The 26,334-nt window shown below is 40.4% G+C and overlaps 1 protein-coding gene across 5 annotated transcripts; it reads right to left on the minus strand.

The window, feature by feature from the left end:
- SMAD5 (SMAD family member 5) lies at positions 1 to 24,352 on the minus strand. Of its 5 annotated transcripts, none has more exons than XM_015875828.3 (8): positions 17,827 to 17,969; positions 9,402 to 9,552; positions 8,486 to 9,113; positions 7,448 to 7,699; positions 6,644 to 6,763; positions 5,809 to 6,030; positions 3,044 to 3,300; positions 1 to 1,944 (listed from the first exon to the last, which is right to left on the minus strand). In XM_015875828.3, the coding sequence occupies exons 3-8, from the start codon at positions 8,886 to 8,888 to the stop codon at positions 1,801 to 1,803; spliced, it is 1,398 nt and encodes a 465-aa protein (XP_015731314.2). In that variant the 5' UTR covers positions 8,889 to 9,113; positions 9,402 to 9,552; positions 17,827 to 17,969; the 3' UTR covers positions 1 to 1,800. The 5 variants fall into 5 exon arrangements, with proteins under 5 accessions (XP_015731314.2, XP_085388246.1, XP_015731312.2 ...); XM_085532120.1 differs by having other exon boundaries at positions 17,808 to 17,969; XM_015875826.3 differs by lacking the exons at positions 9,402 to 9,552; positions 17,827 to 17,969 and adding an exon at positions 24,246 to 24,352.
- Positions 24,353 to 26,334: the final 1,982 nt, after the last annotated feature.

Below are 26,334 nucleotides of genomic sequence, written 5' to 3' on the forward strand. Positions count from 1 at the left end.
TGAGGGTTCTGCAGAAGTGTTACAGTTTATCTTTATTCCTTTAAGGCATTTCATAAGAAACATTTTAACGACACGTAAACAATTTCTTTTCCTTTAAGATGATCTCTTACTTAGGTACCATATAACGCACGATTTCCACGTTTGAGCAGAAACTGTCATTCAATAGAAGACAAAAGAACTTGTGTAAGCAATCAATGTCTCAGGATTGCAGTAGTTAACTGCAACACATCTTGCAATAAGTGTTTGCGTTTTAGAGTTTTCAGTCTCTCCCCTGGACACCGCACCCTGTCCTGAAAAGGTGTTCAGGAAAAAGGAGGAATCAGGGAAAAAAACGTAATAGGTCTTTTTCTGCATGCAAATGGATTTTGTATAATTCACTTCTAATTCACTTAGAATGTTCCTACAACCTTTACCATTACTTTTTTAAAAGGGGAAAACTATGCATATGTTACGTAGCTGATTTCTTTTAGGGTTTAGTACAGTGTTTGAGTGATACAACAGCAGAGGCAACGTAATTCCTTACAGAAAGATAGATTTCATTTTAATGCAGTCCTTGATTTCCATGAAGCTGCCAATTATAAGTATTCTGACCGAACACCTGTTGCTAAGAACAGGCTCAAAAATCACTGTTTCATGTAGTCTACAAAATAAGTGATTGCTTTTGGTCATTAACAACAGGCCTGTACTAAATTACATGATCTGGAAGTAAGAGCTTCTGCATTCATTTACTAAGTTGCTAAGCCACTCGCAGTCTTCAAAGAGACTCAAACTCATACTGAAAGTGAATTAAATACAGTGTAATCACTAATACTGCATAATGTCTACTGAGAGATTAAAAGGCTTAACACAGATCAATTCCAGACAGGCAAAATAAACAGCTAAAACACCAAAAAGAGAATTAAAAAAAACTTACTCCTTCGAAAAAGTAGCAAGGCGCTGCCATTTACAAATACTAGTGTTTATGTTAAAATAGAGAAGGGTACCTAAAAAGAAATAGGCCTTGGCAACCACATCCAAATGGCATGAGTGTAAGACAAAGAAAAACAAAAATTACTACTCCAGAAACGTGCAAGATGTTTACCTTGTATCAGTTACTATTTAAAATGGTGGTTAAAAGTAATAGTACAAAACTGAAGTGGGAAAAGACTAAGAACTGCTATTCTGCATTCATATACAATGTGTTTATGACAGCATTTTCCAACAAAGTGTTTTTACACCACTCTGATATTTGTAAAAAGTATATTTCATGTGTACATTTTAAAAAAGTCACATTGTTCAATTAGGCAAATTAGCCATAATAAAGCCTAATTTTCTTTATAACAAGATGTCAAACTTAATTTGTTAAGCAACTACACTAAAAATACAGCTTGCAAGCTGGAGCTGCACATGTTCAAACGTTTTTATAAACAATAAAAAAAAAAACAAACTATGATATGTATTTATTTTCTGAAGTCAGTCTTCATCATTCTTGTCCCTACAGGACAAAAAATAATTTCCAGTTAAGACATATGCCTGTTTAAGTTCTACTCCAAGAAGGGGAAAAGTGTTCTGAATTTCTTCAATAGATATCTATTTTTTTTCCCTTAGGGCTCAACTGTCGCTTAAGCATCACAAGAACAAATTGAAATGTAAAACTGCTCAGCTATACACAATGGAATTGGTCACAAAGGGATTTAAAAAAAAAATAGAAAGTAAAACCACAAGATCCATTCTCCATATAGCTCACAGTATCCACGCTGGAAGTTTCTCTAGAATTAGAATAAGTTCACTAAAAATAAGGCCGAAGATGGAATTTCAGCACTATGAAACAGATGAAATGGGATTAAGAGGAGAACCCATTTGTGTAAGTACTTTATCCAGCCACTGGAGGGGCCCATGAAGATGAATTTCTATCCAGCATGGGGTGCTCGTGACATCTTGTCGGTGATATTCAGCTCCCCACCCCTAGAAAAAATGAACACCACGTTATCAATCAAGTTGAGAATATGCTTGTATTTAGAACTAACAGTATTAGCAAGTAGTAGAAAGTCATCATCTAAGAAATTTATCTGAAGTTAACTCAAAATCTAACAATTCTTATCTTCAGAAAACAAAAATCAGCAGGTCAGGAGTGGCAGGGAGGCTGCACTCAGAAGCCTCAATCAAGTCTTCCCTGCTTGAGGCCTGGCATGACTACCCAAGCTCCTTTGGAAAGCAGACTGTTGACCCTAAAGTAGTTCCTCATTTTAGCTACAGTTCTTTTCTGCTTCTTCCTCCTGCTCTCTTTCCTCCACGCTCTCCATCTGAACAGTATTTATCACAATTAGCAAGATAAAATTTCAGCAATTTCAGAAAAGCACCTCATTGTATACTCAGTATTTAACAGCTGGGGCACCCTGAGGCAAGATCTAGCAATTTGTACTGATGTCAACAAGTCTATTTATATCTGTGGTACAAAGGCTTCCTAGCACACTTCATTTTAACTCTGAACGCTTCATATCAAGCTTTCTTTTTGAACAAGATGAAAAAAAACAGACCAAAAGCCTGAACTTTAAGCTAAATCTGAAACTGGCAGCCGATTTTGAAGAAAAACCACAGTGGGAATAAATCTGTAATGTCAGACTGCCCTGTCAAACAGAGTATTTTCTCCATGTTAAAAATACAGTTATGCATCTTTATTTTTTTCTTTAAGTTTGTGAAGTTTGAACATCTGTTCTGCAGTCACTTCTGTTCCTCTTTACCCATGCTGCTTTTTGTACAGGTTGTGTAGTTAGTTAGCTTTGCTCATTCAAATTTAGTGCACAAGTCCAGACCTCCCTTAGTCATTTTATGGTAACTACAATGATTAAAATCATGTCCCGAATACTGAGGTAAATACAGCCAACACTTAACAAGACAAGCTGTGCTTTTCTCGCTTCAATTTCCCTTTCCCTAATTAACCTTTCCAATACATTTAAAATGGAAAGACTCATATGAGGTCAAAACAGCTTCTTTACACTGGTACTGTTTGCTGACTACTCAAATCCACAATAAGTTTAAGTGCCTCCCGAAATAATTTGCTTACCTTTACAAAACTCATCCGAATGGTGCACATTTTGGTGAGCTCATACACTGCTTCAAACCCGTGGTTGACAGACTGAGCTAAAAGCTGAGCAAATTCCTGATTGTTAAAGATTTTCAGGCTGCATCCGCTAGGAATCTTGCATACAGTTGTTGGATGAAAGCCATGGTGGTAGTTGCAGTTCCTGCTCTGTACAAATATGCTGCTGTCACTTAAACACTCAGCATAGACTTCCCCGCCAACATAGTAGAGATGAACTCCTTGAAAACAAAGTTGGAGAAAAACATTACTTTTTTTTTTCCTCCGAAAATACTGTATTTCATACAATCCCCCTGAAATCAGAGGCAACTAAGTAAGTTTTCTGTCTGAAGAGCTTTTCTGAAAAGCTGTTTTGTTCCAACAGTCTTCTGTCTGCAGGATATCATCATTTCTCATTTCAAAATACAACAAGCTTCATTACACATCAACCACTAGATGTCCTTCTCTTGTCAATTACAGAAGAGGAAAAAAAAACCCACAACGAAACTGCTTCCATCAACAGTTATTCCAAGCCAGTTTCCTAGAGAACTTTAGCAGATTTAAAAACTGCAGTTTTATAAAGTGGTAACTTCCGCCTATGGGAATTCCAATGAAATCCTCAGGATCAGGGATAGACACGAATGTGAACATGTATCTGCAGCCTGCTCATTTCTTTTTAGCACATTTTATCCAGCAAAATGAGATGCAAGTCCAACTATCTGGACAACTTAACTAATATCAGCTTTTACTGACCTTAAAAATGAAGGGAGACCCTAGTTATCCCAACTGCCTGCATTCAGCTATACATATAAATGGTTCACCCCCTCTCTGTTATGAAGAGCATACTAGAGCACTGTGTCTTATTCAGTGCATTTAAAAGCCACTGATCGATCCCTTCAGTGCTCAAACACAGATTCTCACTGATATTTCAATTGAGATTCCTGCTTTCTTTCTGCCAGACCTTCTTTTCCCCCACCCACTGCAGTCACACACCTGGGATATGGCTCACTTTGGTAAGCTTACTGAAATGCCCTGCTGACTGCTCCATCGTTTGCCATACGAGGCTCTAGCAAGTCAGATACCAGCTAATCTTTCAAACAGTAACAACTGTCGTGAGCATCTCTAGATCCACTTGGGACTAAGGTGGGATGAAGTTTACATAAAGGAACCCTTGGCTTGACCTACTATGAGCAGCTGGCAGAAAATCTGGAGTGTGCAAGACACATTTTCACTACACAATCCTGTTTATTTAAAGAGACAAGGACAACTGCCACCTGCTGCTAAATTCTTTTGGGTAAAAGCCTACTGAGGGAGCTAAAAAGAATTAAGATACATATAACAGTCTAAGAACACTGATAATTCAAAAATAATCCAGCACACAAATGGAAGTCATTTACTCCTACAATGCAATACATCTGCAGAAAAGGCTGAGAAATCCAAAGTAGGTAGCTCTAAAGAAGCAAAAAACCACAAGATTTTCCAAACAAAAGCCATAAACAAATAATACTGTACACCAAAACAATCTTAACTGTACATTGCTATTGTAAAGCAAAGTTTTAGTTTAATAGCTAGTACTAAACACACAGGCATTTTAAAGCTCCAGATTTACTTGTGATCAATATTACTCCACACAAATTTGGATCTAATTTAGATGTATGATCTTCTCTAGCGGATATGAAAGGCTTCTCTGCTACTAACATCCACAGCAGTAACACAAACCAAAAGAACCTCACAAAAACTTTCCCCTAACTCCATCCACCTCCCAGGTCTGCTGTTCTCACTTCATACCATTACCTTTTCTCAGATAGCAGAACTGCATAGATATTAATATTCTAACAAATATTAGTATGTGTTTGGTGGTCTCCAGACCAACTGCAATTTCTTGCCATGTTTATAGTAATTTCTAACTAAAAGCCTCATAAGAGAAATTACAAGCCTTGAAATTAAGCAGTATCACTCAGTTGCATTAAGAAAACAGGAGCTCAACCGTAACAAATGATTTTATGTGCTAAAAAAGGCCTCATACGTGCAAGAGAAAACAGGTTTTCTTCTCAAGGGCTTTGCTAGTTATTAAAGAAAAAGGAGGTACTCAGAAAAGGAGCAGTACATTTTAAGATAATTCAAGCACATTCCATCAAAGATGAACACTGTGCATCTCCATGTACTATCAGCCAAACATTACGGGAAAACTAGAAGATCCTGCATAACCTGCTGGCTCCAGGAATCCCTCCCACACATAAACACACCCATGGATTCACTCAGACAAATGAGCCCTTGCAGTTTTGCATTAGCACTTCAAAGTCTCACTGCCAACTTATGCAAGATATTAACATACTGCAGACAGCAGTGGAGTACACTCCACGAACAAAAATCCACCGCTTCGATACACTCTAAAGCAGCATGAAGTAATTGATTTAAACAGCAGATACAGAATTTCAGAAGTCCTGTGTGTTTGTTGGTGCTGAAATAAAACTTTCTACCTATGGAATATCACTGACTGAAACAAAAAAGCCCCTACAGCAATAGTTTGTAAGAAAGTAGTCATATTTACCTTACATGCAACTCCTAAATCGATTAGAATCAATCCACATAAAACAGATTATCTTCAGATATCAGAGAGGAAGATAAATCACAAAGTATTTCAATACCTCTGCACTACCCCACACTACAATGACTACTCATAAATAAAAGCAATAACAGTAAAAATAAGGATTAACTTTGTAACTGTATAAAACACAATTAAACTTCACCTTTCCCAATGTGTCGTCTAGTGTTCTCAATTGTAGAGTTGCGATTAACGTTTGAGAGCAAACCTAGGCAGAACCTGTTTTTATTATTGGAGGGATCTGTAAACCCATCTACTAAGACACTTGTAGAAGATGCATGAAAGGCCTCTCCAACACGATTGTTTAATTCGTAATACACAATCGAACACCAGTGTTTGGGCTCTTCATAGGCAACAGGCTGAACATCTGAAAATAAGCAAAATGGAAATACCAGTTCATAGAAAATTTAGCATATTACATATAAAACTGTACATATTTCCAAATACCATTAAGTAACAACTTAGTCAATATTTATGATGGGCAAGAGCAAGTCTTGACTAAAATCTTAATGATTTTAACTTACTTTCATACATTTCAGCTAGGCCATTGATTTTGTTTTCCTGTTTTAAGGCAGATATCAAGCAAAAGACCCTACGCAAAAGATTCAGATGACTGTGATAGCAGGTGGCACATGATTCTTCTGTCCACATTTTCATATTCTTTTTATTACTGATATTCTGGGACTCAATCTTCAGAGCTTTGTGCATATACAATTCTGACAGCAGGTAAAAGTAGCAGCAAATGAAAAAGTTCAACTTATAGTAAGCCACACTACACATGTGAGGCTTTAAAAGCAAGAAGCAGAAGAGCACAGCAACTTTTGCTTCTTAGTTCTTGCTGCTACAAATCCATTTTTTTCTTGGGCTACTTCAATTTACCAGCACAGATTTAATGCACCAGTTGAGGTTATACATACAATTTGGTTATGAGTATTAAGAAGCCAAACAAGGTTATTTCTGCATCGCTGTACACAACTTACCTCTGGTAGATATATTTGGCATGATTTGAGGGATCATTGTATTGCTTGTGTCCATAGACTGAGAGTTATCCTGCCCCATTTGATCATCAGGGGGCATATATGCAGGAGGTGGAGTATCAGCTATATACAAGAAAAAAAAGACTGAATAAACCTCAACAACGTAGGCTACTATTTCTTCAGTTTACAGCTGACTTGTAAACACATTCAAACAGTTTTCAAAAAGAGATGTTAAAACACTTGTTCTGCAGGAACCTGCATACAATTAGAGGAGGGATACCATGTAGAATTGACACTAACAAGGCCATTGAGCTCCTGGTAAAATGAATTCTTTAATCCTCTACCTTCTCAGCTTTATAAATCACAGCAATAACAAGGCTGATTCAAGGCCTTCTTTCCTTTGCCCTTTCCAGTCAGTTCCCACCCCCTATTATTTTCAAAGTAGTTAATTTTCTCCTATGGAGAATTATTTTTTATTTCAGTTAAATACTATATTTAGTTATTCTCAAGAGAAGGATATTAATAAACTTTCTGCTTTGACTGTTCCATCTGCTTTCTTTCATTGCTAGATGTTCTTCTAAAGCACACATCAACTATCTTACAATAAAACTGTGCAAAATAACTTACTACTACAGTACACACGACAAAGAATGTTTGGAAAGATAAAATAACAATTAACTCTGGCAAGCAACAAAACTAGGATTAAAATTCCTTATAATGCAAACAAAGCAATTTATCCTAAGTATCACAGCAGCTAAGTACTGCAATAAAATCTCTCCATTAAGTTCACATTTAGGCTGTACTTACCAGGTAGCTGAAATGGACTAGATGGTCCAGAGCTAGCTGGGGAGCTTGGGTAAGTGCTGCTGGCTGGAGAAGGTGGATAGGGACTGTTTGGTGAAATGGAAAATGGAGTGCTGTTGGGTTGCTGGAAGGAATCTGGAAATGTCGCATTATGTGGCATATGTGGTTCGTTGTGGCTTAGGTTCCTGAACTGAACTAGCAGACTGTGCTGTGGATTGAATTCACTATGTCTAGGCACTAACACTGGAGGTAGAACTGGGGAAAAAAAACAACACAAGAACAGACAGAAAAATGTCAGTACCAGTGTGTATGGAGGAAAGGACTCATCTGTTGTACCACCAACCCCTCTTTCTCCTTTACTTTAAGTTACACTTTATGAAGGACTAACACCTTAGTCTTGCAGACAAGCAGAGCAGAAATATTTACATTTCATGCAATTGAAAGCAACTTTTAAAATAAAAACAGTTTGCATGTAGTGCACAACTACTGTTTTGGAAGTGTAAAATCCACTCTGTGTATGACAAAAGCAGTACAGATGGAAATTCAGTCAATATTACTAGTCAAACTACACAGTTATACCTAAAACTTCTCAACAACGACAATAAAACACAATGCATAAGTATTGCTAAGTTGGTATTTTAACCTTTAAATTCAGGAGTACTAAAGCCTGGAATTCAAGCACTGCACTACAGCACGAGCAGACAACAGTCAGTTGCAACAGAGATGGAGAGACTTTTGATTACTGCCTTCCTTCTTTATTGCAAATTAGCACTTTGCCACTAACTTGACAGGTAGCAGTCTTTAGAGATCTGTGGGAAAGCCATGTTTTACCATAAGGAAAAACAGCTGGTATGGAATGAACAACGACTCACCATAGCCTCAAAAGAAAAAAAACCTCACTTTTGAATACATTATACTTCCATTATACACACAATATACTTCCTTATGCATCAAGTTCAGTTATCTGTATAGTACAGATATAAAGAACACGTGACTCCTGAAGATTTTATTTTGTTTTTAGATAGCCATGCTCAAACATACCTGGGCTCTCCACCCTCTTATAGTGGTAAGGATTGATGCAGACTTCCTTCTGTTTAGATCCAAAAGGAAATTCACAAATATCCAATGGCTTCAGCTCATGATGGCTTTGTAGATCAGGCCAACGCCAGACACGACAGTAAATTACATGGGGAAGGCCTTTTCTGTGAGAAACCTGAAGTCGTCCATCTAAAGAACGAGGGATAGTAACACACTTGCTGGGCTGTCCTGGGCTGCTCAAAGCTTTCTCCAGTTCTTCCATAGCACCTTTTTTCTTTTTCAGCTTTTTTACCAAAGCATCGACAGCTTTTTCTGCCCATTTTTCCTCTTCATCTCCTTGTTTCCAGCCCAACAGACGCTTTACAGCTGGGCTAGTAAAGGAGAACAAACTGGCCATTGACGTCATTTGACACACGTCTTCAAAAGATTTGTTGGGTTTTGCCTGGTTGTTTTTTGGGCTTTTTTTTTTTTTTTTGTTAATTCTTGTTTTCAAATAAATGTCAGTGTATACCAAAAGCAGTTATTGCCACTGATGAGCTGTATTATTTCTTGGACGCTGACAAATAAACATACAGACGCCAGTGACGAAGTCTTGCCATCAAAAATAACAATCAATTCTTCCAATTTAGCTCTATAAAAAAAAATGAGTAAACAAGCAATTAGTAAACAAGTAATTAATAAGGTAGAGCAAAAAAATATATGAATGCTAATTTCAACTCTAGTTGTCGTAACACCCCCCCCAACCTACTAGAATCTCTGTCTAAAGCTGAATATAGGAAAACATTACCAGAGATCCCATTCATCTGTAATAGGTGAGAAAACAGACATTCAGAGGATCAAAGGGACAGCATGGTTCCTGTCAACATTACCGTCCAAACACTTCTTTAGAAGGAAACTCTGCAAGGAGCTGGAAACAAACCTTGGAAATATGCTTTAACATTTGCCTTATATCCCTGTCACAGTGCTTCACCAGAAGATACAAAGCTGTTATCAGAAACAAGCAGAAGACGTGGTGGAAGCAGCAGGTTCCACAGACAGAAGTAATCAGCCTCACAAATAGATCTTTATTTCTGAAAAGGAGAAAACGCCACAGCTCAAATACTTGAGCTCAAATTAGGTACTCCATCATTTTTAAAGAGCATAAAAGCCCCCGAAACGATCCCTTATGAGCCATTCAGAAATGTGGCCAATCTTTTCAGCTAGGCTATTTTTACGCTGCACTTCCTTATATCTTCTAAAAAGAATATTTGAAGCACTGGATATTTTTAGCCTTTGGCAAAAAAAAAAAAAAAAAAAAAAGATTGTTTTCCTTTCCCCAGAAAAGAGCAGGGGGAGCACAGCAGAGCAAGCGACCTCTGCTATGAATTGCCTCAGAAAGGAGAGAAGGAGCAAAACAAGGCTGTGCACCCCAAGCAGACTCATGAATGGTGTTTTTGCCACTCACCAGCTCTCCTGTAAATCCTTCACACACCACACACACCATCCCCCCTCCCAAATCAAGGAGTAACGATGACAAGAGGAAATGATGTCCTGTGGCAAAGAACTGATAAGAACTTGTAAAATCTCTTGTGAATACTAAATAAGCAAGTATAGACAATGAGCAGCTGGCAAAAAGCAAGAGCAGAGCTAAGAGAAAGGATGTCAATAACAAAAGATGCTTCCTTTCTTGCTACAGAGACTGCCAAACAACATTGTCTCTCAACTTTTGATAAACTGCGGTGCATTAAAACACCTAATGTACCCTGAAACACCAAATGTGCACATAGGTGAAAAAGGGGTAACATGAAGGTCTGTGAACCTTTGGTTGGGTTCCCTTAGATTCCTACATTTAATCAAGGGTATCTTTGATTAAGTTTCTGATAAGGCTTTTCCAATCATTTAGATATTTAAAACCACACTTAAAGACAATGATGGATACCTTAACAAAATTAATAAGAACAAAATTGCTTTCCTAGCCACTTACTGTACTTTGGTATTGCACTGACATAACAAGAGCTCAAGCCCACACTAAACTACATAGAAAGCAGCTCCAATAAAAGATGCAGCACACACCCCTAGACAAAGCATTTACACTGTCCCACATACAAGCATTCTAGATTCTATGCCACAGGAAGTGAGGGAAGTGGGGAACCGACCTAAAGACACTCAGCTGTGATGAAGAGTACAGGTTTAACATTTTATAACCAACTTTTTACAGGAAAAAAAAAGTACATCTATTTCACTTATAGCTCAACCCCACCAGTACTTCTTTGATCCTTTAGCTTTTCAGTAATACAGAAATAAATGGAAGATAACAACAAACACAGTCAAAACAAAGAGAAGTTAAGAAGTCTGATGTCTCCCACTGCCTCACCCTTAGAAGAGGGTACTGCAAAAATGAAAGGAAAAAAGCAGTTATGTTTCACCAACTTACAGAAGAAATAAGGGACATGGCAAATCTCCAAGGTTGGTTTAGTTCCCTAGGACAGCTGCACACGAGAACCTTTTCACCCTTCAGAGTAACAGGAAATAGATAAAGGGAGATAAACCTGGTCAAAACCAGCCTAAACTTATTCTTTTACTGTGGATAAAAGTTTAGTGCTCTAAAAAGTAAAAGCTGTTCATAGTCACAATTAACTTAGCTCCATTCAATAGCTGTAAGATTTCAGCTGCTCACACCCCTACAAAGGAAATGAACCCACCTAGAATCTTAGGCCAACGAGATGACAATTAAAAACTTCTTTTTTCTAACTATGCTTTCAAAGAATTGCAAGCACGGAGGCAGAACATGCACTAGAAAATCCTGCGGTCAAGTCAAGCTCAAAAGAGAGTTCAATAAATGCCCCTCAGCCCTTGCAACTCATCTGTTCCATTACAACTGTGCCATGTTCTGTGATCACGTGTATTTTTCTTTCTTTTAGCATATAACAAGGAATGAAATTTTACTGGTTGTGTATCATTTCAACATCATTTACGCACAAATATACTCTTAGAATAAACAAGCTAACTGGGAGCAGGGAAAGCTGGAACTGCTCTACTAAAGGAATTCTCTAACTGGTATTTGTAGGGCAAGTCTAGAGAATTTTAAGAAATGACTTTGTCTCTATAAACAGTAATTAAAGAAAAAAAAAATCTCTTCTCAAAACTTTACGTTAGTTAGAATCCCTATCACCAAAAGCAGAAACCTAGAGGTACCAGGATTCCTAAAGCACTTCAATCCATTTGGTCAAATCTTTCAACCTCACCTAAAATAAAAGATTTTACATACAACTACTGAAAAACGACAGTGCTGAAGCTGCAAATGATACAAATGGCTGCAGCAAATCCACGCCAGCCACCCACGCTGCTTTCCAGACTCTTCTGCTGAAGTGCATTTTTACCTGCTCTAGAGAAGTGTGGGGAGGAAGGAACCCAGCAGCAAACTACTGACAGGCTTCCAGAAGCATAAACAACACTGAATCCATCTCATCACAGGCCTTGGAGAAGTTTGTTTTGGAACGAAGCACACTGAAAAGTTACAGCTTTTTCGTTAAAAAATATCAGAATAGTATTTAAAAGATTGGTAAATTATTTGTCGACTTCAAAAGTCTTTCTTTCTTTGGAGCCATTTAAGGTCACAGAACATGGGTTTGGGCATTTATGCACAGGAATCAAATATTTTCATGTAGAAGCTGCAACTCTTCAAGGGTTTTAAAAGTTCCACATGAAGTGCATAACGCACATTCAGAACATCTACTTGCACGTGATGTAATCTCAGCACCTAATGACTGACAGGTTTCTATATAATCCTGACATTTACAAGGAACAGCTTCACCAAATAATCTACACTTAAAACCAACTTCTTCCAGGGTTTTAGACCTGCATTACCAGCTGTGATTGCAGCACAGCACAGTAAGATACAAGAGCAGAAAAATATGCTTTAAATAGTGACATCTCCATTCATAGTGTCACATAAATTGCTCACCCTGTTGTACCTCTCGAATCAGCAGGCATTAACTTCCCCAGGGGGCAAAAGAAAAGCTTTCTTAATTTCCTTAAGAGGCAGAAGGCCTAGGACACATTACCTTCTTTTACTGAATAACATTTTAACAGAGGTACAAGAGAATCTGGGTTGAAACCATTGCAGAGTGATGTGTTGCATGAGATGACACGAGGGGACTTTTAAGGGATGAAAACACAAGGAAGCAAGGGCTGCATCCAAGCAAAAGTTTGGGGCAGACATTATTTATACTTCCCATATAGAGTAGAGCAAATGGAAGGGAACTAGTTGGGTGAATCCTTTCTTAATACCCCCATCAAGCCAACAAACTACAAACAAAGCTCATTAACAGCACAACTCATGAATGCTGGTATTTCTGAGCATCTCTTAGACTACTGCCTCCTATTCCAAACACAAAATGTCCCACCTGCAAGATCTAAATGTTAAGTACTATTAATCAAGTAGTCCATCACGCTATAAGAACTATAAATTGGTTAGCAATTACTTCATCCTCCTTTCCTACTGTCAACACTAAGCGTGCATTTCAAATGCACAAATGTTATTCTTTCCCTGCCTAATTTACTTGTTTGCAAATTAAGAAAGCTTCCTGTAGCATCATACTCAGTCTGAAACCTGAACTTCACTGCTCATGATTAGAAACTGCCTGGAGACTCCATTTCATAACGTAAACAAACCAGTCCTTCTAACCAGCCCCACAATTGGGAGTTTATTAGAATTGCTTCAGACTTGCCAGTTCAAACTGCTTTGCCGACAGTTTTTGTGCCGAACCAATTACCCCTTCAAATTTGATATGCTTCAGTACTTTAACTCCATACACACACTAACACTCCACATGCTCACAATGAAAGCACAAAAAACTCCATTACAGCGCACCACAGCTTGTTACAACATATGCAGCCATCAGTACATTTTTGAAGCTCTCTAGAAGTACAATCTGGTACATTCCACCTGGTTTCAGTCCGATCCTTCTTTTCCTTTTAAACACAATAGTATTAAATTAGTTTTCTCTCAAGGACAAACACAGAATAAATGTTAACTCGGTATTTTTTTTCCCTGCATATTAAGGTTAAAATTAATCCTCAGGTCACATTAAGATCTTAGGCAATAATTCCCAACCATCACCACAGCTTTGGAACACAAGATATTTTCCTTTAATTACCCTACGTGACATCTCACTCATTAAAGAATATCATCAACTATTTGTTTAATTCATCTCCCCTCCTCCCCCCGGGGTAAGTAAAAGATGAAGAGATTTTATGGAGGATACCAACAAGGAACTTGTGCTATTACCAACAGAACTGGACTTGTATATCTAAAGGGACACTCAGTTAAATGAAACATTGATGCTTTTATACTAGCACAAGACTTCTCTGCTTTAAACATGCCTTGTAAGGCAATATATTCTAACTAACAATACACATAAACAAGAACAAAAAAAGAATTGTCTGGTATCTTCAGAAATGTTATTAAGTGTGACTGGCTCCCCAGACGAGCAAAAAAATTAACAACATCAGACATGGCTTTTTCACACAGTACTTTTCATTTCCACATCTGTACATCATCTAGCACAGCTTAGAAAAAAGATGAAGCATGTAACTCTTGTCAGCTGAGAAGTATTTAACTGGCTCTGTTTAAAGAGACAAAAATGGTGAGGCCAAGCCTAAGATGCAAGTAATGAATGCACTGTGTGCAGCAGAACTGATACCATAAAGCCATACAGCTCAGATAGCAAAGGTGATGATTTGGGTTTTTCTTAGGAGTCTTCTTATAACTAACAGGCAAAAAAAAAAACAAGTGATAATGATCTGTATTACAAAAGAGGTCCAAACACAAAGAGCTCACAAGAACCCCACTGCATTTCAAAGGTACCTCAATTTCCCAATGATGCCAAGGAAACCACAGGAGAAAACGTGACCAAAGAATAGAAAGTTGGAAACTCATTCTGCACCACAGCAAAAATAGTTTAAGACTGATACACAGTGGGGGGGTCAGAGGAAGGAAAATAAAACAGCCTTCCCAAGCCTGAAAAAAGTTAGTACCTACTCCTTAATACATTCATTTAGAACTGAAAATTCATCTGCTCACATGGGCCTGGTGTCTGAAACTGCTCTACTTCCATAACTCTGTTGCTCTCAAAAGCTACAAATACAGTTTGAGAACCCAAATCCCTCTTCTAAGCATTTCACTAGGAACATTTGCTCTCTCACGCTCCTGTTTCAGCTAATTGGCGTTTTCCAGCAGAAGTGTCATGCTGAAAAATGTCATCATCTATTATAGGAAGCACTTCTGAAAGTCAGCCCTCACACTGCCTCATGTTTTTAAGGTTATTCAGGATCTACTGTAAGCACAGCAGATAACTACAAGCTGGCATCCCTTTCTCAATTAAATTCACATACAAGGATGTGACTAAATTGCACTACATGTGAAAACCAAACCCTGTGCTTCTATTGGTAGACAAAGCCAAGCAAACGATGTTTAAAATGGACTCAGAATTCCATCTGGAAAAAAATAAGTGGGAAAAATTGGACATATTTATGCTTTCCAAATGTCCTAAAATACATGAAGAAATTAACACACAGAACAAAGCTTTACAAAAACTCAGCTACTCATATACAGATCTTCATTAAAGAATAAAATCCTGAACACTCACAGATAAGTGAATTGCCAACAAAGGGTGCAACCTGAAAGCAGAGACTCCAGGCTTTCATAAAGCTTTAAAAGATGGGAAAAAATAAAGCTGTACGTGTGTGTGTGTGTGTGTATACACTTCCATTCCAACTGAATTGCATTAAGACTGTGACAAGTTTACAAAAGCTACAGGATTCGGAGGGAACACTGACAATAGTAATTCAGCAAGCTTTGCCCCTTCGCTCCATCCCCCCCACTTGCACAGAATGAATGAATGGCGAAGTATTCTAAATTTGTCAGTTTGTGACATCCACTGACCCAGAATTCAGAGACACTACCTCATAGTTGGTGGATCAGTAGCAGCGATTCTGACAAAGATCCTCTGTCAAGGATGACAGTCCTGGCAGGCGCAACCTTGGTGGTAGGTCAGCAGGGATACAGACTTGGCAGCCGGCGTCCTGCACCTCGCCAACCCACACTGGTCAAGCACACTGAAGTGCCAGCCAAACTTTTCTACGTGGTCACAAGAGCACCGACGAAAAGGCTTCCAAAAGCAGCGCAGGAACTTGCGCTGTGACTAATGATAACTGCTAAAGTGCTAAAACTACTGTTCCACTCGTTTGTAATGAGTTGTTTATCAGCGTTAGCCGTGAAACACCTCAACGGGGCTCAGCTAACGTGAGAATAAATATCTGCAAAATAAATATGAAGCATTTAACTGGCAGCAAAGGAAGGAATACGGACTTGTATTGAATTGCCACAGCAGTATGTTTGCAGGTACAGTTTGGCAAAGGCAATAAAGGACTTTCAAGTGTTTTCTCTAGAGGGCCATAAACAGAACACAGAGAACATCCTACTGAAATTAAAAGTGTCCTCTGGAACATTACAGATCGCAGCGTAATTTTCAAAGGCCATTAGACAAACTACAGGAATATAAACTACACTTAATAGTGCATTAGCACACTATCTCAAGAGATGGAATTTCTTCCAGCTCAGATAATGTCGTACCATCCTGAAAACTTTGCTAAAGAGATTATCTACTCAAGCTACAGGATGAAGAATTTGACTTCATAACAAGAACCAAGAAGCAAAGGGCCAAAAGATACAATTCCTTCACGTTCATCACAGGTTAAAACTCCAAACCTCCAACAAAAAGCATCCACTGCAGCTGCAAGCAGCATAATTGCATTGCATCATTTTGCTGTGACCTTTTGTGATCAAGAGAGGGAGAAATGCAAAGGAAGCCACTCATCTTCTTGTTCTATTTCTCACCCTACCTCGAGTGCCCATCTTGTGCACTTCCTGGGCTTCTCTCTTGGAAAAAGAGCATAAAACAATAAGAACATTCCTCCCTCAAGTGTATTTTCTCCGTATTTTGAAGGAAAATAAAAGTTTGGACCCCAGCAAGAACAAGATCTGCTGTGATTTTGTTGTAAGTGCCACTAAGCACTCACCAGCAATTTCAAGGCCAAGGGTTCATAATTTAAATATCAGATGTAAGAGTAAACCACTATCAAACAGTAGGGATTAAGACATTAAATCCAGCAACACCCTACACAGACAGAGCACTCAAAAGTTACAACACACGCTAATTATGAAACATCTTCAATTAAGTTATTTGCTTCTTCTATTAACTTCCAGTACCAACAGCTGCCAACTTCATAAAGTATTACAGCTTCTGAAGAGCACGGGCACGTGACTGTGAAACATCTGTACCATTCTATCCTTCATCTTCAATCAGATTCTCTAATTCCCCAGCGTATTGGAAGGACACTCTGTGCAGAACTCCCCTAAGTGAGAAGGGCACAACACGGTTTCATTCCTCACGGTTTTAAAGCCACACGCGGCAGATAAATTACCTGAAATTAACAAAGGAACGAAAACCAGCAAGAGATTTCATCTAGAGCCATCACATGCCAACAATCTCATTTCCCAACACAAAAATTACAGCCTAACGCTCACCCTGACAGTTATTCCCCAAACGTTTTGTCACAGCGCTCCCATCATTCACTGAGTAACATCTATGAACCCACAGATTCCATCAAGAGATTCAACACGCTGAGCCTCTGCGAAATCCGTTCTTCCCATTTTCTTGAGGCTCAATGGATTGAGGAGCCTCGAACTCCTATCAGAAACTCCATTAAGAGGACACCGATCACTTGATTCCCGGTCTTGTGCTTTAACCACAAGCCCATATTTCCTCCTATTTGCTTTACAGTGCCCAGAAAACAAAACTTGCCCCTTTCCATCCATCTGTTGCCAAGCAGCTGTCAGTACAGGACGAACACTGGGCTGAATGAACGTGCTGCAAGAAAAGTGCACTCTTTACCAAAGTATTTGAAGCACTTTGGGTTTATCACTCCACGAGTCCGTTTGATCGGGCCTTAAAAGCAGAGTTCCTCGTAGATTAAATAAAAGAAAGAAAAAGGCCCATGCTCTCATTAGCATTGCAGCAGCGCGTTTCTCCACTCAGGCACACAGAGCGCTGCAGCGGGCACACAGCGGGGCTGCCCCCTTCTCCCCCCCGGCCGCCCCCCGCTGTCAGCCCCACACGATCCCCTCAGCGGCCCCACGATGCCGGGCGGGCCCGCACCGCCCAACGGAGCGAACGGGAAGAGGAACAAAGTTTCCCAGCGGGCCCGCAGGCTCCCCCCCCCCCTCCGCCTCACCACAAGCCCGGCCGCGCCGCCACCGCAACCCCCCCCCACACCCACACACCTCCTGGGCCCCAACCCACCCGACGCGGAGCGAGGCGGCCTCCGTCCGTTAAAGCTGGAGGCGGCGGCTGGGCCTCGGCCGGCCGCTCTCAACTAAACTTTATGCGGCGCCCGCGGAGGGGACAGCGGCGCGGCGGCGCCGGCGGGGCCAGCGCCGGGACCCGGATGTGAGAGAAGGGCGGGGGGGAACCGGGGCGACGCATGCGCGATGCCGCCCCGCGCGGCGGATGGGGAGGAAGCGGACGAGGCGGGAAGGGCCGGGGCGGGAGCGCTGAGCGGAGAGAGGCGGAAGGGCCCGGTGGGATTCGTTCGTGGTAGTCACTAAGTAAAACAAAACCGTAATTAAACAACAACAACAAAAATCCTACGAAGAAACGTTCACAAAGAAACGTTCACAAAGAAACGTTCACTGTTGGTTGCCTCAATTTACCTCAAGATGGAGGAACAAAAAGTCCCAAGTCAAAGCCAAGGCCCAAACTGATGGCACTGAGAAGCTTATCTCTGTGTGGTGTAAAAAGATGCACAAACACAACAAAAATCCTACAAAGAAATGTTCACAAAGAAATATGTTCACGGTTGGTTGCCCTAATTTACCTCAAGATGGAGGAACTAAAAGTCCCAAGTCAAAGCCAAACTGATGGCACTGAGAAGCTTATCTCTGTGTGGTGTAAAAAGATGCACAAACAGAGCAAAGTATTTCACACTTTAGCCCACAGAATGATCTTAAGAGAAAACTTGCTACAGGAAGACTGCTAACTAGTTCATAATCCAAAGGTGCCTTAAAGGAGGCTGAACGGACGTCTTTCAATTTGCTGAGCTCAGCTGAATCCCAGCCTGATCCACTACACAAGTTTCTAGAGAAAAGTTACTTCCTCTGGCAAAAATATCCCATAGGAAGGATATATTGGGCCAAACCATCATTTCTATACACGTTTTTTATCTCTTGCAGGACATGGAACTACACCAACTTCCAGCCATTAAGAAACTGTTCTATCCGTTGTATCTGGCATGCAAACTGAATCTCGGTATTAAAAAATGCCTGTTTTGGAAAAAATAGTAATATTAGAAACAGGCAAATGAAAAAGGATTGTATCTATACATTACATTTTATATGTTACATAATTAAGCCGTCAAGAAACCACATGAAACCCTATGCTTTATTTGTGTAACCTAAGAAAAAAAAACAAAACCAAGAAAAGGAAGGTAAAGGTTGTAGAAATGGGAAAAGAATCCAGTGAAGCCAAAGTGAAGTTTCAATTCCAAACGTGTTTTCACTTTGAGGAAATTATTTTCTGGCTCAAAACCGCGTGGCTTTTGATTGTTTTTAAAGCCAACAGAAGTTTATAGTGCTGGTGTACTCTGAGCAGATCTATACAGAGTTCAATGAATAGACCAACAGGATATCTCTACTAAAATTTATGACAACAGTGAGGGTGTATGGCTTCAGTCTAATTTAGTGAAAGAACAGAGCTAACCTCCTTTGGGGACTCCTATGCATCTGTGCACCAGCAATTGTTCTCCTCTCGCTAACCAGTCCAAAATATGGGACAAAAAAGAAACAAAAAACAACTGTTGGTCTTTTTCCAAATCTTTTGTGTAACTTAATTAATAAACCAAGTAACAAACAACAAATTGGCAGCAGGCATTTTAGGTGTTGTTCATGTGCCAGCCGTCGTGTCTCTACAAAACAAAATGTTCTCTTATTAAAAGAAGTTACAAAACAGTTGTATGTTGTCAAGCAAGGCTACATGGCTCTGATGTGCTTCCTCATGCAGAGGTACTAGAATTCTAATGACCAGGAACACTGCAGGTGTGCATGAAAGCATATGGGAGAGGACAGAGAAAACGGCAAGTTTTCTAAAACTAAGTTGTGCAAACTTAGTTTTGCACAGTTTAAAACTATTGGCAAGTTAGGCATGTCTGTCTGCAACACACCATTCCTCTGAATGCACCTGGCTCTTAAGCACAATGTATTTATTATTATCCTAGTCCAAAATTGTCTGTATAATCTATCAGCTGCAAAACAGCTTTCCTCCTCTTTGTCATTTAGTCACAGATTACTGACTCCTAGTCACTGGGGCAGCGTAAAGGATGAAGCAAATTACACTTACCATCTACTGATCCAAGACTGTACATCCTCAAGGTGACAGGAAAATTAACACCACTTACACCTCTGTTTACTATATACATGGTTTTCGCCACTTAAATCTCCAGTGCCATGCTTCAGTAGGTGCACTCCAGTAACATAAAGCTCAATAAAAGGCTTGCAGCAAGCAGAATCAAGGCATCCTGAATGCAGTTTCCAGAAATCATGTGACTTCATGAATTCAGGAAACTCATGGATTTCATAACTCATGAATCCAGCAATCCTCTTTCAGCAAACCTGGAATCTTCAAAACACAGACATGCAACTCTGATCATCTAAGGAAAAAATAACCAGCTACCCTTCTTATTACCTCAACAATTTAATTGTGCGTTCATATTCCTCAGAGACAACTGCACACATCTTTATACATTTCCACAGGCCTTGTAAGTTCAACTGAAGCACAACTACCCGTCTCACGTTCCTTTGCACACAGCCTAATGGCAGTGAGGACAGAAAACTGTCTTCTCATAAAACCCAAGCTGTTCTACACGTTTACATTGGAGCTGGCTATAACCTTACAGCCTGATCAAAGTACGAACTAATCAACTGAAAAATTGCCACCGCTTTGTATCAGGCCTTGCATGGCTGAAAAGCAACCATGAAGCTCAACAGGCATCTTATTGATTTATTTGGCAGTGAGGAGAGAAACACGCCATCCCTGTTTGAAAACTTTCAGGATGGGAAAGGCTAAGGAGGGGCTAATATACTGTACATACCTTTACGTATATTAAAAAGAGCATTATGTTTAAGCAGAGCCAGTGGAAAGGAAGGTAACATTCACTCTGGCCATTTGGTCCTCTTAAACCACCTCCCAATGTACAGCACGCCGAATGCCAGCACAGTGATAGTAAGTGTCTGCCTCACAACAAGAAGGCAGTACAAGTGTTGTGTACATCACATCACACATATAAGAAAGTTAAATCTAATTGAAAAGGGAAAAAAAATAATGCTTAGCATCTGGATGAAATATATTAGAAGTGTTTATTTATTAGAAGCGTTTAAGCCTTTGGTGATGTGGGCTGCTGCAAAGTTACGCTAGCTGGCTCATGGCCATTCAGTTCCCTGTTATTGTTACAGCCACACTTCTGGAAATCTGACATTACTCGACTCACAAAGCAATACTGAGAAGGAGAGAGAAGGATTGTTCTTGTTTCCTGAAGCTATAGATATAAGACATGAACGTGGAATGATCAGGGAGGGAAGGTAAGCCAAAGATACACTCCCAAGCAGGCTTAAGGCTGCCAATTTTATTAACTAGACTGAAAGGATAAATGAGATCAAACAGGCAACCGAGTACTGCTACATCTCTAAGATGTTTGAAACAAAGACACTGTGTAAAGGTTTTGTCAATTCAAATCAACGTTGTCTTGTCACACTCTACAGAATAAAAATGTGAATATCTTCGAGGTGGTATTTGAGATGACAGATCTGAGAGTCAGCTGAAGGTTCAAAACTGAACACACCATTCAACTTATAAACCTGACACAAAAAGTCAAAGTCCTAAGAAGGGCAAAAGGACAATGCAGGAAGAGTAAGATGCCTAAGAAGTGATAAAGAAGAGAAGGCTTTGCCTGACAACCCTGAGACCTGCTGCAAAGTCCCTATCAGAGCATGAATCTTCTACGACTGAAACCTGTGCACAGCATTTGGTCAGGGCAAAGTACTGCTAAGTTCAACCTGCTTCTTGGAATGGGAGGCGGAAGCCTTTACAGAGGGATGGAAAAAATGTCCCAGCTGATTAACACGAAGTGACACACTGTTCCCACAGAAGAAACGATCAATAAAAGAATTTAAAATGGTAAAATTCCTTTCAATATTCTTCCAGTGTTGCTGTTTTTAAAGACTATCTCCTTGCTGCCACTCGCCGTTACTTCAACAGTAAATAGACACATAGTGCTCTCACTTCCATTCTTCTAAACCTGTGATGTTAAACCATTTCCAGAACATAACCTCACAATAAAAGAACACCTTATGAAGCCTGAAACCTCACTGCTGAACTCAGAAATGACAACCTCCACTTCCTGCAGCTGCCTACAACAACCTGGAGACAGTGGGGAAGATGCAATATTATTATGATCACTGAGCTTTCTTCCATGTCGACTGTACTCGATATTAGACATGAATAAAACTGTTTTTACTTCACTCCCAAGGCCAAGCTGTGCCTTCTGAGCTTGCTCCCTTCTGAAAGGGATTGGCATTCGAGTGGGACAAATTCTGTCTTTGGGACAGCGAGGACATCAAACATGCAAGTTCACATTCAGCACAGCCATCTGTTGACACAGTCATGAGCTGGAATTCCATTTCTTGTAGTGAGGGTTGGGACCAACATCCACAATAACTCTGCGCTGAAAACTTGTATTTGTGGCTCCATGGCCAAAACCACAGGGAAGCTATTTTTAACACAGCAGAGCTCTAAATAGTAGAAGCACTGAAAATTTAGCTCGCATTATGGACCAAATTCTTCTCCTGGTTACACCCACTCTATGGAGAAGCCTGAATACTATAAACAGAAACTCTCTCAGAGATTAAAAAAACAAAAATGCCCCCAACTTTTCCTTATGAGTGAGATCAGTATTTTAAAATGAAGAAAGGTACAGCATGTCCTTTTAATAAAGTAAAAGGGAAGGAAAAAGGAGCAACCGGAAATAGAAGGGATCTGTTACAATAATTGAATCTATGACAGTAAAGATAATACCTCCTACTGCATATGCCAGAACAATATGTATAGCTAAAATCTCTCTGGTCATCATGCAGATACTTTTGGCTTTGGCCAGCCAAGAGGACACTGTGTTTTATAGCAGCTAGACCTAAACTTAATTACTCACAAGACAACTTTCTAACAGCACTTTATCACCCAAGGATTGCACAACACCAATTAGCGATGGCTACACAGAGCGCTAAAGCTTTCCCATGGAGCAGCTGACAGGACCTGACTTTCTCCTTCTGGCTGCGTTTCTACAGAAAAAAAAAGCCCTCGAGTTATGCCATGCCAGGCCTTTAGAACTGAGCTCTATTTAAATTTCGTGGCACACTGTGGGACACTTGTTTTTTTCCCACCCAAGAGTTGGGTTTAACACTTTCCTCTACAGTATCAACATCTGCACATACAACCAGAATAACGCCTAGCATAAAATAAAAGTGCTTTGGGTCACAGCACGGCGCAGTTTTGAACAGCACATCGTAAGTTATTTGCTTCTGCTCACTCTAAAGATATTTCCACTTTAAGAACAGATATTCAAATTCAAGGGAGAAGCCAATTAGATGAGGTGGTCACTGAGCAGCTTCTCATAACAACAGCCAAATGCTGTTTTCCATTCAGTATTTTACCTCTGACAGGATTTTCACTCTTCCCTGCCCTATGGCACACATTTGGAAAGTAAACACAGGGAAAGAAATCAACATTTGAAGATTACATTTTCAATGTTCTATTTATCTGAAACAAGCCGGCCTTGCGGTTATGATAGAAACACCTCCATGTTTCACACTGTCAAGGAAAAGTTCATTGACTTCGTGCTCCAACAGCACAGATAGGGCCCATTTAAGGCACAGCCCCTAAAATAGTTCGCAACCCAAATTACAATTCACCACATCTTGGGAATGACATTTAGGATTCTCGAGGCGCTTTTCAGATCATTTTTAGACCGTGAATGTAACTTCAGCTGTCCCTAAGTAGGTTTTATTTTGTAACAGATTTTATCCTTTGGAATGTTATGTTTGGATTCAGCTGCAGAAACGGAAAAATAAATGCTCCGCTTTGCTTAACCAACTGAAATATAACTCCTAAAACAAAGCTGAAACGTTCATACAACAGCCCGTGCTTCAGCACACAGACCCCGAGTTAAACTGGAAAGTCCCCATGTAGGTTCGGGAAGGGGGGCAGGAGAAAAACCTTTCTCCCTTTTCAGACTCCATTAGCGTAGTTAACGAGAATTCCCCATCTCCGTGCACATTAAATAAATATTTAACGTGTCAGGATTTAATCGGAATCCCAAAAGTTAACAATAGCCTCTGCTATCGGCGTTGCTATCTCGGGACATGTCTTCGCAGGCTTATATTTAGATCTCGGCCACCTCGCCCAGCCGCACTGCAAATAGGTCAGCCCCTCTTTAAAAAAAACAAAGAAAGAAAGAAAGAAAGGAGAGAATAACTCCTCAAAAAGCCCCAAATCAGTAAAATCTGCCAACTTTTATAAAAGTGACGCCATCTCTGCTGCAAACATACCCCACAGCTGTGCGAAACGAGCAGCAGGATCGAGGGTGGGGAGGGGAAACGAGCAAATGAACGTGGCTTTACCTTCAGAACATTAGTGCCGCTCCACGTTCTGCCCCTTTACTTTCGCACTAGCTGCCTCCCAGGCGCTCGCCGTTTCTCTCCCTTTTTCCTCTCATCCTGGCGACTGCGGGGCGAGGGGCGGAGCTGCCCGCTGGGCCCGGGGCTCGGCAGCGCCGCGGAACGGTGCGGGGCTGTGCGGAACGGGGTCGGAATGGCGAAGAACGGGCGCGGGAGGGCGCGGAACCCCCGCGGAACGGCCTCGGGTTGTATGCGAGCAGGGCAGGCAGTTCAGATTCCCCCTTTAGCAACATTCCACGCTCTTAGTCTATTTTTTGCTCCCGGCCTTCAGCCTGGAATAATACTGTTGGTGTGCAGCCATGTTCTGCGCTGTGTCTTTTGTGCAGTCTGTACCAAAAACACTTTGCCCTGGTGTAAATCGTGCCTGGAGCGCTGAGCAACTCATCCAGTGCAGCTCTATTGGTGTGCAGAATGAGAGCACCATCCATCACAGCGCGCTGACTATTGCATTAGGTCACTGCATGAAAGAATAACAGATGCATAATCTGGACACATTAAATGTATGCAGTAGAATTATAGAAACATAGAATATCCCAAGTTGGAAGACACCCATGAGGACCATTGAGTCCGGCTTGTATGCAGGCATGCACACAAATGTCTCAAAATGAGCCAGGTTGGTTTGGGTAAGGTCACCTTCCATGTAAAAAGTGCAGTTGTAAAACATGAATGATCTCCATTGCAGGCCTTCTAAACTTGCATTGTACCACTTCACATGTATGTATATAAAAGTGGAAAAAAATAGGAGCGGTATTGAAAAATGGGAGTGCAATAGAGATGGCTCCCACTGTGGATTTACAGAGCTGAACACAATAAAAGCTGATCGGTCGTGTTGACAGCAGAGCTCATAGAGGTTTCAAAGTCCAGCTAATAGGAAGTGTGACAGCTGCACACCCTTAGAGCAGAAAATGAAATCTGTGTGATTAGGTGCTTGCAGAATCAAAGCATTTATTGTTAAACTGTTAAGTCTTATGATTAAGCCTAATTATTAGCCATTATGTCTAATCATTAGCCATTGGCCTTCATGAATATGACTAGAGTTGTGTCTAAATTATCAGCTCAGTCCTGTCCAATGGGTTCTTAACCCCACCATGGGCTGGGTTCTCATGCCAAATTTTGGGTTATTTGGCAGCATGTGAGACAAGAGCAGGCAGGACGGCTCAGACCCCCGTGAAGAAGGTGTGGGGAAGGATAAGCAGGGCTTGGCATGGGAAAGCTAGACTTTTGGAGGTTTCAGTCAGCGTGTCAGGATGGTATATCTTTGTTAATGAGGGAAACTGAGGCAATGGTCTCCCAAAGAGGTCTAACTACTCAAAGGAAGGGAAGCAAATATCTGGTTATACATGGAATTTTGCAGGCAAGCAGGCACACATTGGTGCTGCTCAGCCTATTCCATGGGAAGGAAGGAGTTCCTTGGGAGTAAGGCTGGAAGGAAATAAGTTACCTGCGGACAATGAAGTTGTCAAGGAACACAGAGATGTAGACTGAAGAACTCCAGGAGGACTTCAGTCTTCTGCCTGAGAACAAAAGGCAGATGACATTTGGTGTAAGTATAAATGTCAGGTTACATGTATTTGGCTGAAGTTGCATCCAAGACAATGTGCTGTAACCTATTATTAGTCAGGAACAAGGTTTTGTAATAGTTTGATGCAGGTGTTGAGAGCACTTTTGATCACTGTAAGTGCAATGAATGGCAGGAATTACTAGAAAAGGAAAAGCAAACAACGCAAAGATGATCGTTACAACATTGTGAGTTCCTGGTGCACCTGCATCGCAGATTGCAGACAGAGTGCTGGTACTCCATCTCAAAAAGAAACACTGAAGCTGGCAGAGGTAATGACGTGGGCAAAAAGAACCATCTGAAGCAACAGGTGGGTCCTATACAGGGAATGTCTAAATAGTTGTTCCATCTGGAAAAGAAACAGCTGAGAAAGGATGTTCCAGACGTGTTTAAAAAGCTTGAGAGGAGCAGGGAAGGTAAAGGAATGTTCTGTCTGCCTTCCAGTTCTGGACAAGTTGAAAGCAAGCTTAGCCG

Source organism: Coturnix japonica, unplaced genomic scaffold, assembly GCF_054131305.1.
Source record: "Coturnix japonica strain WE unplaced genomic scaffold, WE-NBRP24 Scf048, whole genome shotgun sequence".
Taxonomy (NCBI): domain Eukaryota; kingdom Metazoa; phylum Chordata; class Aves; order Galliformes; family Phasianidae; genus Coturnix; species Coturnix japonica.

Excerpts from the sequence above, each read along its gene's own strand:
- SMAD5 (XM_015875826.3), bottom strand. The coding sequence starts at position 8,888 with ATGACGTCAATGGCCAGTTTGTTCTCCTTTACTAGCCCAGCTGTAAAG. Across the intron at positions 6,764-7,447 it reads TAGTCCATTTCAGCTACCTG|CTGATACTCCACCTCCTGCA; the intron begins GTAAGTACAGCC and ends TCTTGTATATAG. Across the intron at positions 3,301-5,808 it reads TAGACGACACATTGGGAAAG|GAGTTCATCTCTACTATGTT; the intron begins GTGAAGTTTAAT and ends TTTGTTTTCAAG.